Source organism: Sorex fumeus, unplaced genomic scaffold, assembly GCF_029834395.1.
Source record: "Sorex fumeus unplaced genomic scaffold, SorFum_2.1 ptg000044l, whole genome shotgun sequence".
Taxonomy (NCBI): domain Eukaryota; kingdom Metazoa; phylum Chordata; class Mammalia; order Eulipotyphla; family Soricidae; genus Sorex; species Sorex fumeus.
The window spans coordinates 51,420,165-51,437,474 of NW_026606101.1; the positions used below are offsets into that span (position 1 = coordinate 51,420,165).

Below are 17,310 nucleotides of genomic sequence, written 5' to 3' on the forward strand. Positions count from 1 at the left end.
ACCCCCATCTCACTGCTAGTGTGGCCCAGGTGTCCCTGATACTGCAGGGTCCAGCAGCACCATGTTTTCAGGTCCTGGCAGTGAAACGTTTGGCTAAGAATCACCTCAGGAGCCCCGGGAGCACTTCCTCCAAACAAAGGGAGGTTTCCCACACGGCTTCCTCTCGATCCACAGTGACTCCTGAGCTGGTAGAAGGGACTGGCAGGAGAATGACAGAAATCAACAAAGGAAGCTTGGGAGCAGCAATAGGTCATTTCCGACTTGCCCTACTTCGGAGATCACCCCTCGCCCCTCGCTACTTTACAATCCAAGGCCAACTGGCGTTTTGCAATGTGCCACCCAATGGTTAGTCTGTCCTTCTCGTGCCTTAAGGGAAAGGTGTGGTGAAGCTTCTCCAAACACCTGTATTTGTGTCTCTCTGGACTCCTGGTCCACATTTTCTCACAGCTGCAGCAGCAACTTTGGGCAAGAAACAGGGTTGAAGAACGTTTCCACGTTTTCCAACAGCACTACATCGTATCGACACAAGTGAGGCCTAGAAGAACAGGGAGAAAGATTCTCATCAATAAAATCATTCTCATCAATAAAATCACAGGCTAGTATGCTTTCTTGAATCCTTAAGTGTACAAAATGACTTAGCCATCATTTATAATGATGCAGGAAAAGGCTATGGTGAATAAACAAAAATCCTCATCGTTGAGAAAGCAGGAGGCAAAAGTTCATTCGCCAACACAGTTTCAACTGGATTTGCGATGGTCATAGAACGATGAGAAAGAAATCACAAAATATGAGCAGTAATTGCCTCTGAATAATGATTTCATGGGTGATATTATTCTGTTTGCTAGCCCTTCCTGGGCTTTCCAGGTTTTGTACAACAAAATCTTTATCCTCTGATAATCAGGGGGAAATGTTTCACAGTTTAAAAAAAAAATGTAATGATGTATAATCTCATTAACCGCTATGATCCAGTGACTCAATAATAAATCTCTCAAGAGAGAGCACAGAACAATATGCCGTAGAGATGCCTCCAGATCCCTTGCCAGGCTGTTTCATTTGGGGCAACCCAGAGGGGGACAGGTGAGGTCCCCTTCCCATCCCAACAGAGCCAGCCCCGGCAGCCGACAACCTCCAGAACTCAACCGACACCAGGCTCACGGCCTCACCTATAGAGGAATCTATTCCTGGACATCTCGTACTTCACACCACCAATACATCAAGAGTAGCACATCACATTTGATGGGGTTTAAAGTAGAAGTAACAAATCTTAGGGGGAAATACATTTATACAGATATAAGCACACAAGGCTCAACCTTTAACAGCATATTTCTACATGTCTTATAGAAGGACTTAATGGCTCCTGGGTGAACTACAACAATCTTCACACACTTTCTTCTAAGAAAATGTTTTCGGATCATTTTTAGCATAGTATTCATAACAGGCAATATAAAATAAATTACTTTGGTTCTGCTTCCAGGGAAGGGTTTGGAGTTGGGGATGGAAATACAGTGGTGGGAAGGTGTAATGGTGGTGGGATTTGTGTTTGAATATCAAATGTAATCAATTATTTATAATTTATAAAAATAAAAAAAATAAAATTTAAAAACAATGTAATGATGATGGGGCCAGAGCAATAGTACAGTGGGTAGGGCTCCTGCCTTGCATGCAGTGGTCCCAGGTTCAATCCCCGGCATCCAACATGGTTCCCCAAGCACTGCCAGGAGTGATTCCCAAGTTCAGAGCCAGGAGAAAGTTCTGAGCATTGTCAGGCGTGTCCCCCACCAAAAAATAAAAGAGTAATGAGGATCATTCTAAAAGACACTTCATTGTTAAATATTTTACCCAAACCTTCAGGAAAAACATGAATTCATAAACATGAAGTACTAGTCATTCACATCGTTTTCTTCTATCTATGGATCAGATGCTGGGACTATGTTATTGCCACCAGTGACATCTGTCACAAAACATACCAGATCATCTCAGCTCTGCACATAAAAAAATAATAATCATTCTTGGGGGTTGGAGTGACAGTGCAGCAGGTAGGCATTTGCTTTGCATGCAGCTGACTCAGGTTGGATCTCTGGCATCCCATCTGGCTCCCTGAGCCTGCCAGGAGTAAGCCCTGAACACAGCCAAGTGTGGCCCAAAACAAAAACAAAAACTAATTCATTCTCGATGCACATGGGTTGCTAGATCATGCTTCAGGTGTTGTCTACATCTCCCTTCTGGAGAAATGCACTTTCATGGGGTTGGAGCAATAGTACACTAGAGAGGATGAGTGCCTTGCATGTGGCCGATCCGGGTTCGATTTCTTGCATCCCATATGGTCCACTGAGCACCACCAGGAGTAATTCCTGAGTACAAAGCCAGGAGTAGCCCCTGAGTATTGTCAGGTGTGACCCCCCAAAAAAGCAAATTTTTTTTTAAAAAAAGAAAACATTTTTAATAAATAAATTTAAAAAAAAGAAATGCACTTTCACACTTTAACATGGGATATGTACTAAGGCTCCCCCAATCTGCTCTGGAGAAGCCTGAGTTCTCCTTTGAACACGCTGTGGTCTCTCTGTCTCAGTCTCGGTCTGTGTCTCTGTGTCTCTGTCTCTGTTTCTCTGTCTCTCATCTCTCTGTCTCTGTCTCTCTCTCCCTCCACACATCTCTGTCTCTGTCTCTCATCTCTCTGTCTCTGTTTCTCTCTCTCTCTCTCTCTCTGTCTCTCTCTCTCTCCCTCCACACATACACACTCTTCAGAACTTCAAATAAAACCTGCTTTTACTTTAAAAAAAAAATCTCCCTCGCGCTTCTCTTTCTTTCTTATCCTCTCTTCTTCTTCCCTCTCTATTTCTCTCCCCACCTCCACCTCCACCACACTACATTTGGTTTTTCTAAACCAGAGGGGAACGGGTTGTAACTCCTTAATTTCTTGGAAAAAGGACATTATTAGCAAAGTTAGCTAAATGTAACACTGATTTAGTAAGTACTTTGCCAATCTATCAGCGGAATAAAATTTTCCAATTTTTCTCTACCTTCAAAAACGCTTGGCCCTGCTCTGATTTATTGGTTTGTCAAATTATATGAAACTTTCTTCTGGACAACAAATTAACTTTCCAGCAGTGTGGGTGGTAAAGGAGGTATTATATAATTCCAAACATATAATAGCATTGTCTCCTTGGATTTCTGGGCCATTTATCTTTAAGTGAGTGCCAGTATAATTTTCAAGGATCACTAGGCTATTTATTTTTATCAAGTCTATTTTGGGAAAACCCCTGACTTTCTTCATCCTGACTGGCCAAGACATATTCAGACACAGATTCACTGCAGAAGAGATAATACAGCAGGTAAGGCACTTTCTCTGCCTGCAGCTGGCTTGGTTTTTAATCCCTGGCCCACATATGGTTCCCAAAGCACTGCCAGAAATAAACCTTGAGCGCAGCCAGGTGTGGCCCCCAAACAAAACACTGTCACACTGTCCTCCCGTTGTTCGTCGATTTTTGCTTGAGCGGGCCCAGTAACGTCTCCATTTTAATACTTGTTGTTACTATGTTTGGCATATTGAATACGGGGAGCTTGCCAGGCTTTGCCGTGCAGGCGAGATACTCTTGGTACTTTAATCGTGCTCTCCAAGAGGGGCGGAGGAATCAAACCCGGCTCTGCCGGGCTGGCTGTGCGCAAGGCAAATGCCCTACCGCTGTGCTATCGCTCCAGCCCAAACAAAACAAATAAACAAAACCAAATATTGGATAGACAGACTGAAGAGAATGCAACAGTATCTTTAGAAATTGGGGTTCATTAAACCCCACCTCCACCTCACCTGTCAGGATGAACAAGTGATCGTAATTTCATTCGAATAATCCGAAGTTTGTACTTTGGGCCTATGGTAGACCCTGTAGAGAATATCAAGGAGATGTTTGCCACTTTCTCCAGATCTTGATTAAATCTTGCAAGCATGCTCACTTGGTGGTATTTCTGAAAGGTTGTGGGTTCACTGGATGGAAGGAATAATGTGTTAAAAGATATAAAGCTTTATAAAATTAGATATAGACTGAGCAAAGGTATTATCAGCTTTTTTGGCTACAGATAACTCATTCACAGGGAGTCACTTGACTTCATGACTTGGATGAGCCAACTTTTATCATTGAAACCAGAATAAATCCAAAGATAAACTGCATTCCACCCACTTCAGATGAACCCCTAGTGGCTACAAACTTTCAGAAGAAAAACCCAGGTACTCGGGAACAGGGTCTGAAGACCCCAGGCCACATGACTGTGGAGGTGGTTTGTCCCCTGCCCCTGAGAGGTCCTGACTGTCAAGCCCATGAACTGCTTCCGGACCCTATTTAAGCACATCACCAGCCTTGATCCAGAGACTCACAAATGAATCTCAAAATGGATTCGCTCCCTACAGAGATGTTTCTGGACCCCAATCATTTACATATTTAAAACTCCGGGAGCATGTGGCTGCTCTTGCAGCCACGAAACCTCTCATGATATTCATAATAAGCAATAGAAAATCAGTGATCTAGAATCTGCCCGTGGCAGGCAGGCTTAAATGGTGGTGGGAAAATTCAAAATAATAGTGGTGGGAAGGTGTAATGGTGGTGGGATTGGTGTTGAAATATTGAATGTAATCAATGTGAACAACCTTATGAAAATTAAAATTTTTAAATTTTAAAAATTTTTAAAAAGATAAACTGCATTGCTAGACTCAAACATTTATTCTTACGCAAACTAGGAAAGGTGAGGAGACTATACAAAAGGTCATTAAATTGTAAACTTCAAGAAATGAATTTTATGGTAAATCTCAGTTTCTGCAAGTGTTCAAAAATACAGGTAAACTGTGAATTCTTGGAAATCCATTGGGTAAATGAGCCTCCATTTGTATCCATAGTCTGTAACAATAACTTAAGTCCCTTATCAAAAGTTCTGATAGTGTTCCCTTTTTTTAATCTTACATTGCAAACATACTAAAATGTATACTTTGCACTAAAAGCACAAAGTGTTCATAATCTTACCACGTTTCAGAACACCTATTTCCTTCCACCTAGTCTCTGACTAAAGATGGCTTTTCACAAACGTGATTAAAATGAAAATGGCAAAACACATCTAAAATAAAAGTGTTAAAGTCTCTATTTTTTTTTTCTTTTTGGGTCGCACCCAGCGATGCTCAGGGGTTGCTCCTGGCTCTGCACTCAGGAATCAGTCCTTGAGGTGCTCAGGGGACCATATGGGATGCTGAGAATCAAACCCAGGTCGGATGCGTGCAAGGCAAACACCCTCCCCACTGTGCCATTGCTCCAGCCCCTAAAGTCTCTATCTTAACCAAGATCCAAACTTCCAATTTTAGAGAGTGCTAGTTGAGAGAAATTCACCGTGTCAAATGAATACATGTAACAGGTATATGGCACAAATATGTAAGTTATTTTAGGGGCTAGAAAGATAGTACAGCAGAGAGGGTGCTTGCTTAGCAAGTTGCCAACCCTGGTTCAATCCACAACATCCCGTTTGGTACCCCAAACACCGCTGGGGGTGATTCCTGAGTTCAGAGCCAGGAGTACTGCTAGCCCTGGTGTGGCCCCCAAACAAAAATATGTAAGAGGTTCTGTTTTGCATTTTTATTAAATTATTTTTTAATCTTTGGTTCACACAGCAATGCTCACAGGTTCCTCCTGAGCCTGCGCTCAGAGATCAGAGATCATTCACGGTGGTGCTCAGGGGACCATATGGGATACCAGGGATTGAGCCCCGGTTGGCCGCGTGCAAGGCCAGCGCCCTCTCCGCTGTACTATCCAGTCCCAGTCCCGGTAAGCAATTGCTAACACAAACAGCACAGCTTTGCTGGCGCCCACAGCATCCCCTGCCTTTCCTCAGGATGTCCAGAAGAGGTCTCTGCTTAGCTTCCTCTCTCAAGCACATCAGACACCCCAAAAGCTACCTGAGCTGCTGCCTTCCGATGCCCCCTAGCGGGATCGGGGGCAATCTGTGGGCTGAGAGCTGGTACTGAGCTCTCGGTTCAGATCCAGGGAACCTTTAAAGACACTCACAACTCCAGGACCTCTCAGCACCGGGGATGCAGTCCAGGAAGGGCTGGGCGGACTTGCCTTGATTTCACTGATTCAACATTCATTCATAATCTTACTACATGAGGATTACTACAGCAATCTAACATATTTTGAAGTTTTTATTTTTTATATTGTTGAACTAATTTTTTTACTTCATACAACTTAAGATCCTACATTTTTTTTCACAGAGCACATTATAAATATTCCATTCAAAATGTTTCACAAAACCTTTAATGTATTAATAATATCCTGTTATGGGGGGGTCTATTCTATTATTTTATTTATTGAATGTGGTGGTATTCAGGGCTTGCTCCTGTCTCCATGCTCCAAGATCACTTCTTATCATATGAGTTCAGGGGACCATATGCAGTGCCAGAGGTTGAGATCAGGATCGCTAATGCAAGCGTCCTACCCACTGTACTATCTCTCTGACCCATTGGATGGGAACATTCACTTGGCCATTTCCCAATGGTAAATTTTTAAAGAACTTCCCATTTTCTAATGCAAATTTTATCTTCTGAGCTTCAGGAATATACTTACTGCTTGATTTTGGATACTGTGGTGCTCCCGGCTTTGTCTGTCAGTTTGATGGTGATGTAACCTTTTCTTATGTTCTTGTTCCAAGTCAAAATATCCACAAAGTAATGATATACTACAAAACAGGGAGCAAACATAGTAAGAGAGAAATATTTCTGCTTCCCTTAAGCGTCATCTCTTAAAAACCACAGTCCATCTAATAACAGGTTTATTTTTTCTTTCTCTCTAATTTCTCTGCAGAGATCTAAGGCAGAATTTTCTTGCATTCTTTTCTAGTCTCTTTAGCAAAGATGGCCTGAGTGACATGATTGAATGGGATTTACTCGCCATATTTAGGCATGTCTATGAACTCAGGGATCTCACTGTTCTGTCGAAGGTTATGAGATCCTACTGTGAAATAAAGCAATGCACTTTAATCCCTCTCTCTTAGAATGAGTCAACAAGGTGGCTATACCAAGATCCTCCACGGCTGACCAGATCACCCTTTAATCTCAACCATGTTCATCATCTATCCAGACTGCTTGTCCTGCCCCTAATGCCACACCCCAGACTTCCTTGGCTTTCCCTGCACATAGACACAGTGCCTTTACCCCCCTTGGCCAATTATCTTTTGGGTTTAAACTTCCCTTCCTCCATGAGGCCTTCTAGGGTACTAAGACTGAGTCATATCATCCCTTTGAAGTCCCCATGTCCTGCTCGAGGATTCTCCCATCATTAGTCTGCACATTATACTGTAGTTACAAAGGCTAAGAGAAATGACCATTAGAAAGTGGTAAATGACCCTGTGAGCAAATGGAAATGGAAGAGGAAATGGCGCTAGGACATCGGGGCAGGAGCTCCAACTTTGGAGAACTATTCACCTCTATCAGGTACCTCTCCTATCTGGAATCTCTGGGAAGAGCATTGCTCCACTGCCACGCATTTCTTCCCCACTCTGTGACTCATCCTACACATACAAAGATATCCAACTTAGGTCCTAACCATACAAAAACACACAAGTAACAACCCTAAAAGGTCAAGGTCACAATGGTAGAACAACACAGAAACCCACCAAGCTTAGCGAGTGAAGAATCTAGGCCGGATGACCCAATGAGCAATAACGAGCTATATGACCTCTTCGATAAGGAATTTAGAATGGAATTGTTAAGGATGCATAAGGAGTTCTAAGAAACAATGGAACACAATGCAAATAAAATACAGGAGGATATGAGAGCAGAAATTGGGAAAATGCAAATGAAAATACAAACAGAAATAACAGACCTGAAAAACCTAATAGGAGAAATAAAAAAAAACACACTGGAAAGCCTCACCAGGAGAGTAACAGCAGATGAAGACAGAATCAGTGAGCTCCAAGACGAGGTGCAGAACATCCCCAGACTACAGCAGAAGATGGAAAAGACCCTCAAAATAAACCATCAGGTGACAGGAGAAAAACACAAGGATGCCAAGAGAAACAACATAAGAATCACTGTAGTACCAAAGGGCAGTAAAAAAACCCTGATGAAAAGCAACCATCAAAGGTATCATTGGTGAGAAGTTCCCAGAGCTGAAGAGTACATGCACCCAAATCCAGGAGGCCTGAAGGGTACCAGCTAAAATAAAATCCAAATAAAAAAATACCCCAAGACATATCCTAATCAGAATGATGAAAACCACAGATAGAGGTAGAATACTGAAAGCAGCGAGATCAAACAAGGAAACTGATTATAAAAGAGCATCCCTAAGATTCGCAGCAGACTTATCAGATGAAGCCCTCTGGGTCCAAAGACAGTGGTGGGATATAGTGAACAAACTCAATGAAATGAATTCTTCACCAAGACTGCATTACCCAGCCATACGGTCATTCAGATTTGAAGGAACAATACACAATTTCACAGACAAAGAACAACTCAGGCACGTCATAGACACAAAACTATTGTTACAAGAAGAACTAAATGAGCTACTTTAAGATAAGATACACAAGTATAGTCCCACAAGTATACCAAACTCCTACATTAATTGACACAAATCCCCATCACAAAAATCTTTCTCAAAGTCAATAGACTAAATGCACCTATCAAGAGGCACAGAGTGACAGGATGGATGAGAAAATTGAAACCAACATTATGCTGCATACAAGAAAAACAATACTCCAAGCAAACAACCCCCTCAAAAAGCTGAGGTGGCCATACTAGTATCTAATCACATGGGCTTCAAACTGAAGAAGGTTATAAGAGACAGTGAAGGTTATTTCTTAATGCCAAGGGATTGGTACACCAGGAAGAACTCACACTCCTAAATGTCTATGCACCTAATGAGGGACCAGCAAAATACTTGAAATGACTGCTAATAGACTTGAAGAAAGACATTGACGAGAAACTTCAATAGCACCTTGTCACCTCTCAATAGATCAGCCAGACTAAAGCTCATCAAGGAGATACCTTTTTTAAGGGAAGAAATGGAAGAGAGGGAGTTAGTAAATATATACAGCACTTTTCATTCCCCAAAAGCTGAAGACACATTCTTCTCCAGTGAACGTGGGACATTCTCCAAGATAGACCACAAACTGGGACACAAAACATACCTTCATTAAATTAAGAGGATAGAAATTATATCTACTATCTTTTCAGACTATGATGCATTGAAAATAGAAGTGAATCACACACAGAAATAGAGAAATAAATCAAACACCGGGAAATTAAACAGCTCACTACTGAACAACCAGGAGAAAATCGAAAGATTCCTGGAAACAAACAAGAATGAGGACACTAACTATCAGAATTTTTGTGGGAGACAGCAAATGCAGTCTGTTAAGAGGAAAGTTTGTAGCTCTGCAAGCATTGATCAGGAAGGAAGAAAGGGCCCATATTACTAACTTAACCTCTCAGCTTAAGATCTTGGAAAATGACCAACAAAAGGAGCCCAAACCAGGCAAGAAGAAGGAAATAATAAAACTTAAAGCAGAAGTCAATGAGCTGCAATCCCCCAAAACAGTCCAAAAGATCAATAAAACCAAGAACTGGTTCTTCGAGAAAATAAACAAGATAGATAAACCACAGGCAAGACTCATGAAGAAGCAGAGAGAAACCTAATAAATTGTATCAGAAATGCAAAGGGGGACATCACAACAGAAACTGCAGAAATTCATAGGATCATCAGATATTACTTTAAAAATCTTTACAGAACAAAACAAGAGAACAGATTCCTGGATTCTTATAACCTCCTAAGGCTGAACCAAGAAGATTTGGAATACTTGAATAGACTGATCAACATCGAGAAAATTGAAATGGTAATCAAAAATCTTCCCCAAAACAAAAGCCCAGGTTCAGATGGATTCACTAGTGAATTCTTTCAAAACCTTTAAAGAGGACTGACTGCCAGTTCTTATCAAGCTTTTCCAGGAAATTGAACAAACAGAGACTTCCAAACACTTTCTATGAGGCCCTTATCACCCTGTTACCCAAAGCAGAGAGAGACAACACAGAAAAGAAAATTACAGACCGATATCACTGATGAAAACAGATGAAAAGATCCTCAACAAAATACTAGCAAATAGAATTCAACACTCATCAAGAAGATCATACACCATGACCAAGAAGGATTCATTCACAAGGATGGTTTAACATTCACAAATCAATCAACATAATACATCATAATAAAAGAAAAGATAAAAACCATGTGATCATATCAATAGATGCAGAAAAAGCTTTTAACAAGATCCAGCACCCATTCATCATAAAAACTCTCAACAAAATGGGAGTCGAAAAAGCTTTCCTCAATATAGTCAAAGCCATCTATCACAGGCCCACATCAAGCATTATTCTCAATGAGTAAAAATTGAAAGTCTTCCCTCTAGTATCGGGGACAAGACAAAGTTGCCCACTCTCACCACTTCTATTCAATATAGTACTGAATGTACTCACCATAGCAGTTAGGGGGAAAATATAAAAGAAATCCAGATAGGAATCCAGAGACTGATTCCCAGGGCATCTAACCATCTGCTCCCACATTTATCACCCATCTAAAATAACAAACTTTTAGTACCTGCAGGTAATCATGACAGCTTTGGAGCTGGAACTGACCCCTCAATGTGACTGACACCTGATGTTTCCCTAGTGTCTTGGGAAGCAAGCCCTGGACCATCTTAGTAATCAGAATGGCCACCCAAGGAATCTAGCAATGTAGTGATTTACTGATATTTTAACTCAAATGACCTAAAATGAAGGCATTGTTCTCTCCACATTATACCTGGCAGAACACTGAGATCCAAAGAGATTATGTATCTTGGTCAAGGTCCCACAATTTTTATTTGGCAGAGTCAGAATTCAACCTAATATTCTTCTAGCCCCATATCCCATGCTTCATCGGGATCTTCATTCATTAAGAATGAAGGAGGGAGGAGGGCGGAAGGGACCAACGCCCTTTCCCCTCCGGGCAGACATGATGGCCTGGATTAAGCATAGTCCTTTCACTTTTCTGCTCCAAGCTGCTGGGTTCTGCATTAAGTCCTTGTGCTTCTGGGGCTGTGGCCATGCTGGAGAGCCGTTCATGGGGGGCAACTGGTGACCTCGGTAGGGCGTGAAGGGCGGACCGAAACGCCCCCCTTCTGTCCGGAGGGGAAAGGGTGTTGCCCCAGTCGCCTTCTCCTCTCTGGAAAGAAAGATGGCGGCCGCATGGGAGCCTTGTGGACAGCAGGTATGAGCCGGGGGGCTGGAGGCGACTAAAACCTCATGGGAAGGGGGGCGTTTCGGTCCGCCCTTCATGCCCTACCGAGGCCACCAGTTGCCCCCCACTAGCGGCTCTCCAGCACGGCCACGACTCCAGAGCACAGAAACCAATTTCTTAACTATCTGACTTTCAGTAGAAATACTTCCAGGGTCAATAAGTAAAATAGCAGAAATCCAAAACCAACATTTAATTCTTGAACCCAGCTGTAGAAAGCAAATCACTTCACAATGCTTTGTCAGCATGTCTGATTTGGGGCGGGGGGTAAACTCTAAATAATAGTGGTGAATCTTTTATTGAAACAATGAATCTAATCAAAGCAGATAGAGTGTTAACTAGAATTCATCTGCCCCACAGGGACTGGGAGGGGTGGGGGGTGGGGTTTTATTGGGGTTCTTCATGGTAAAAAATAAGTTTTGGTAAAGGGAAATGTGCTTGATATTTGCATGACTGAGACCTAAACCTGAAAGCTTGGTAACCTTTCCCATGGTGATTCAATAAATAAATAAATAAATAAATAAATTTTAAGAAAAAAAAAAAAGAATGAAGGAAACTGAGATTCAATCATTCAAAGAAAGAAAGGGTTTGACAGATAGAGCGCTAGATCCAAAGGCTGGCATGTCTTCTTTACAGATGGGAGGCCCAGGTTCCATCTCTGGACCCACCTGGTCTTCGGAGCACGGCAGGGAACAATCCCCAGTGCAGAGCCAGTAGCCCCAAACAAACAAATCAACACAGAAAATAATGTCTCTAGGACAGGGAAGAAAATACTAAGACAATGCAGGAAAGTGCTCACTCGGGAAGAAGAAGGGGTTCTGAAGGTGGTGAAGTGTTATGCGTGAAACCCTACCAGTAACAATAATGTGAACCACAGAATTTAAAGTGATAAAATTAAGTGCCTTTCATAGAGTCAGACTAGACTAGTGGATGGGAAGGGAATTAGGGAGATTGAGGATGGGATTGGTGTTGGAACACTGTATGCCTATAAGCCAATCACAGGGGGAAAACATATAATTCATGGTGACGAATTTTTTTAAATGATATATTAAAAAAAATACTGACAGTCACATTCATCACGTACCACAGAACGGCTGCTTCTCATCGGTGTCAAAGAATGCTTTCGTCATAGGAGGATCTTTCTCCCATAAATAGTCCTTCCAAGTATCAGCATAATAGCCTGGAAAACGAGTTGGAAAAGTGGACTGTTAACATGTGTTGGATAAAGGCAAAAGCGAATGGAAAGGTAACGAGAGCAGCAGGTTTGGCCGCTGGAGATGCTGAAAGCATCCATCCCTCTTGCGCCATGGTCAGCCCTGCTGGGTCACCAAGCAGTATTTCCCGTACTCGCCACACCCTGCTCACCACCCTGAACCCCGGAGCTGGGCTTGCAAAGGGACCTAGTGGCATAGCCTCCTCCTCCATCACCCAGTCCTGGTTCTCAGTTGTGGGGTATGGGTTGTGGGCATCACACATACACACACACACACACACACACACACACACACACACACACACTGAGTGGATCTAAAGGCATATTGACATTTTTTAGTAAAATCATTTATTTCTGGGTGCTGGAGTGATAGCACAGCCCCAGTAGGGTGCTTGCCTCGCATGTGGCCAACCCCAAGTTTAATCCCTTGTATCCTATATGGTCCCCCAAACCCACCAGGGGTAATCTCTAAGTGCAGAGTCAGGAGTAACCCCTGAACATCACTGAGTGTGGCCCAAATGTTAAAAGAAAATAAAAATCGTTTCCTAAATTAAAATGGAATTAGGTGGATGTCTAAAATTTTATCGCTCTTATAATGTGTTTTCTTGAACTACAATTATGCCTGCCACACCCATATGTCATGGCAAAAGGAAATGCCTCCCCTCAAATTCTCTGTGTATGTGTGTGTGTGTGTGTGTGTCTGTCTGTCTGTCTATCTGTCTCTCCCTCTCCACATCCCTCCCAGCAGTCTCCCAACTCAGAGCATTGGATGTGAGGGCGATCTGGCTGCAACATCTCTCACCCCACTGATCTCCAGGGCTGATTCGGCGCCTGGTCAAAGAGGACGGCTTTCCCCGAAGAGAGATGCGCTAATCTTCAGTTGAGGGTATATGAGTAGCTGCACTCCCCTGCTAGAACCTCCAAACAAGCTCCCAACTCTGAGATGGGGCAGAACCATCATTTAATACTAAATGACGGGGTAAGATCATTATTTAATAATTTTTTAATTAATTATTTTTTTTATGGAGGCACTGTGATTTACAAAGTTATTCAAGATTGGGATTCAGGCATACAATGCCCCAATACCCATCCTTTCATGGTGTTCACTTCCCTCCATCAGTGTCTCCAGTTTCTCTTGCAACCCCCATCTACCTCTAGGACAGATACTTGGAAAAACAATTTTAGGCACTGTGGCTTACAATACTGTGACTGTTAGGGTTTCATGCGTAAGCCTTTATCACGGTTCAGCATCCCATTCTCCTCCAGAGTGACCACTTCCCTTCACCATAGTCCCTTCCCTGTCCTAGCCTGCTGCCCCTCCCCCACCCCCAGTGGTTTCCTGCCTCAGCATTTTAAAAGCTCCCTAACACTTCCATTGCACCCCATAGCACAGAGAACCCCTTGTCTATAACACATCTTGACGCTTCATTTGGGGGCTTTCCTTTGGGGAACAATTTAAAAAGCCTCAGAGCCACCCTGTTGCGAAACCTCTGGCTATTGCTGTTGTTTTGTTTGGGGGCCACACCTGGCTGTGGTCAGGGCTTCTTGCTCTACATCCAGATATCACTCCTGGCAGGGTTCAGGGGACGGTATGGGGTGCTGGGGATAGAATCCAAGTCAGCTGCCAGTCAGGAGAGTGCCCTCCCTACTGTACTATGACTCCAACTTTTGGACATTTTTACTGCTTTTCTAACTGTGCTCATTACAGAAAGACTCCAAAGCAGTTCACAGAACAAGTGAACTGAGTTCATTTTTTTTTTTAACACCCACTATTCAGGCCTGTAGCACTGTATTACTGTCCTCCCGTTGTTCATCAATTTGCTCCAGCCGGCCCAGTAACGTCTCCATTTTGAGACTTGTTGTTACTGTGTTTGGCATATGGAATACGTCACGGGGAGCTTGCCAGGCTTTGCCGTGCAGGCGAGATACTCTCGGTAGCTTGCCGGGCTCTCCAAGAGGGGCAGAGGAATCGAAACTGGCTCGGCCAGGCTGGCTATTTTTTAAAATTTATTATGACTTTTTAAGTGATCATAGTATAGGTAACATGGATGCAATTGTCTTCACATTTATGCTTATGATGTATAGTTTCCACACCTCATCATCACCATAACCAGTACTGTCGTTATGTCACTTCTGGTTCGGGCCCATTTGAGAGAGTGAAGTCACGTTGGGATTCTACCAGACTGGACCTCTTTGTTCACAGGAGGTGGGAGGAGGATAGGGGGTTGGGGTGGGGTCCAGCTTACCCAGCAGCGGGCAGGGCCTCAAGTAAGGCAGGCCACATGTGATGCATTTGCCATTCTTATAATCCCGGTAGGAGTCACAGGGGTAGGCGGTGACATTGCAGTTCTCTCTCAGGGATGAAAGGTACAGGAAGACAGACCTCTGGTGATCACACTTAAAATATTGTGCACCTTGGTTGTGAAAGAGCATTAAAGTTAAGGCATCAGTTAAGAGAGTTGTATATTAACAACAGTATCTCACACACAGTCTCGCATACACTCAATTTATCATCTGTCTCCCATATGCCGGGCACCGTATTGAGAACTTCCACACAATTGATTCCCCTGAATCCTTATAAAAACCCAGTGGTTCACGCTGACAAATTCAAAAAGAAAGAGGAAGGTTGGCGGGGTTACTCTGATTGCTCAGATATTCAAAGAGGTCCAACGTCTCAGTCAAAGTCACACAACGAATTTGTGGTAGAGTCAGGATTCAAGGGGTAAAGTTCCTTGGTAGCCAGAGAAGTTTTGATAGAAAATAAGTGTGTTTAAAGTATGAAGATAGTAGAGCAGCTAGGCTGTTTGCCTTTCACATGGCCAACCCAGGTTCGAGCCCCACCAGGCCTTATGCTCCTGGTTCTATGCTCAGGACTTACTACTGTGTTTGTTAAAAGTGTATAAAAGGGAAGGGCTTCTTTAGGAGACCCCTCCCACAATCTGGGAGCTTCCTCGTCTTTCTTTTCCTTTCCTTTAATGAAGTCTTTTCTGAGTTTGAAAAAAAAAAATTGGGCAAAGAAATAAAGTATGAAGAGGCTGGAGAGACAGTTCAGGAGTTGAGCACTTTCTTTGCTGGTGTTCTGGGTTCAGGGTTAACTCCTGGCGGTGCTGGGAACCACAGGTGAGAACAGCATCAAACCCTCTGACTCTCATAGGACCCCTTTCAACCACCCTGCGGTACCCAAGGAGCCATAAACATCTCCTACGTTGGGGCTTCAACAAGATCTTTTTCTAGACTTATTTCCGTGATTATTTAATGTTCTTTAGCAAGAGCGCGATACACAATTGATGCTTTTAAGGACAGAGTGGTTTCCCTCCCCACTCATGTGGCCCTCCAACTACTCATTTTCATCTTGTGAGTTTTTTTTCTCCTTATAAAAATAATCCCCAGCACTGCCTAGATCCCTGTGCACCAAGGTAGGAACACCCTCAAACACTGGGTGTGCACCCCCCCCCCCACACACACAGACACAAAATTAAATGGCCAATTGAAACAAACAGAGCTGAATCTATTTCTCCCTCATTGATTAAAATGGGTGGGTGAGGAACGGGAGATAACACTTCATCGTCTGGAAAGACTTGGAGACCTGGCCAACTCCAGCTCCTTCTTGTCCAGAGCTTTGATGATAACCACAGCGACTATCTGCTTCTGTCACAAATAGTCAAACAGTCCAGAAAAGGGTAGTCAGAGAAAATAAGTGGGCTTGCCAGGAAGTAGAGCACTGAGGCAGCCTCGCAAGAGAACAAGAGTCTGGGACCAGCAAAGAGCCAGCACTGAGTACTACCGGTATAACCCAAAAACCCCCTTCATTTTTTTTTTTTTTTATTTTATGAGACAGTACGAGCTGTATGAGAGTCCATCCCAGGTGCAGATCCGACCATAGCTGGCCTGCTGGTTACACAAGTCTTTTCTCCCAAAGGGAAGAAAGAAGTCCCAACTTTCTAACTCTAGGAGTAACGTGTGTTTATTGGGGGAGATGCGTATATAACAGCTGACTTGTATTGGGTTCTTAGAAAGCGTGTGACAGTATTCTGTCCGAGGCCTTCTGCTTGCAGAGCCCATACTCCAGCCTTTGACGCTCTCTCCCCAACCCCAGGGCCTATAAAACATAGCAAAAGATTGCTTCATGGTAACAATGTGCCCTTGAAAAGGAAAGGAGAACATTTTGTGGACCATGCAAGCCTGGCAAGCTACCCGTGACGTATTTGATACGCCAAACACAGTAACAAGCCTCACAATGAAGACATTACTGGGCCCGCTCGAGCAAATCAATGAACAACGGGAGGGCAGTGCTACAGTGCTACAGTGCGTGCGTGTGGGTACACTTGCGCATGTGTTGTAAGTTGAAAGTATTTGTTTTGCTTTGTTTTTTTAATCAGTACTTTTTAAAAGGGCTGGAGCGATAGCACAGTCGATAGGGCGTTTGCCTTGCATGCAGCCGACCTGACCGACCCGAGTTTGATTCCTCCGCCCCTCTCAGAGAGCCCGCCAAGCTACCAAGAGTATCTCCCCCACAATGGCAAAACCTGGCAAGCTACCCATGATGTATTCGATATGCCAAACACAGTAACAAGTCTCACAGTGAAGACGTTACTGGGCGCACTCGAGCAAATTGATGAACAACGGGAGGACAGTGCTACAGTAGGGTGCTAAAAAATAATCTATGTTCACTTAGAAAATGCAAAATAGCAGAAAATAGCGATGGAAAAATCATATAGAAGTTCAGTATCTAGACATCATCATTATTATATGGAGCATTTACATTTTACTTTTACTTTCTACACTTAACACATGTACAAATACACT

At 43.2% G+C, this 17,310-nt stretch overlaps 1 protein-coding gene across 1 annotated transcript in view; it reads right to left on the reverse strand.

Moving 5' to 3' along the window:
- Window positions 1-441: 441 nt before the first annotated feature.
- The window catches only part of LIPH (lipase H), a 63,100-nt gene continuing 46,231 nt past the window's right edge, over window positions 442-17,310 (reverse strand). Inside the window, exons 6-10 of the mRNA XM_056122034.1 lie at window positions 14,751-14,918; window positions 12,376-12,471; window positions 6,594-6,705; window positions 3,806-3,979; window positions 442-535 (exon numbers count right to left, since the gene is read on the reverse strand). Coding sequence (XP_055978009.1) covers window positions 442-535; window positions 3,806-3,979; window positions 6,594-6,705; window positions 12,376-12,471; window positions 14,751-14,918 — 644 coding nt within the window. The remainder of the gene's footprint in view (window positions 536-3,805; window positions 3,980-6,593; window positions 6,706-12,375; window positions 12,472-14,750; window positions 14,919-17,310) is intronic.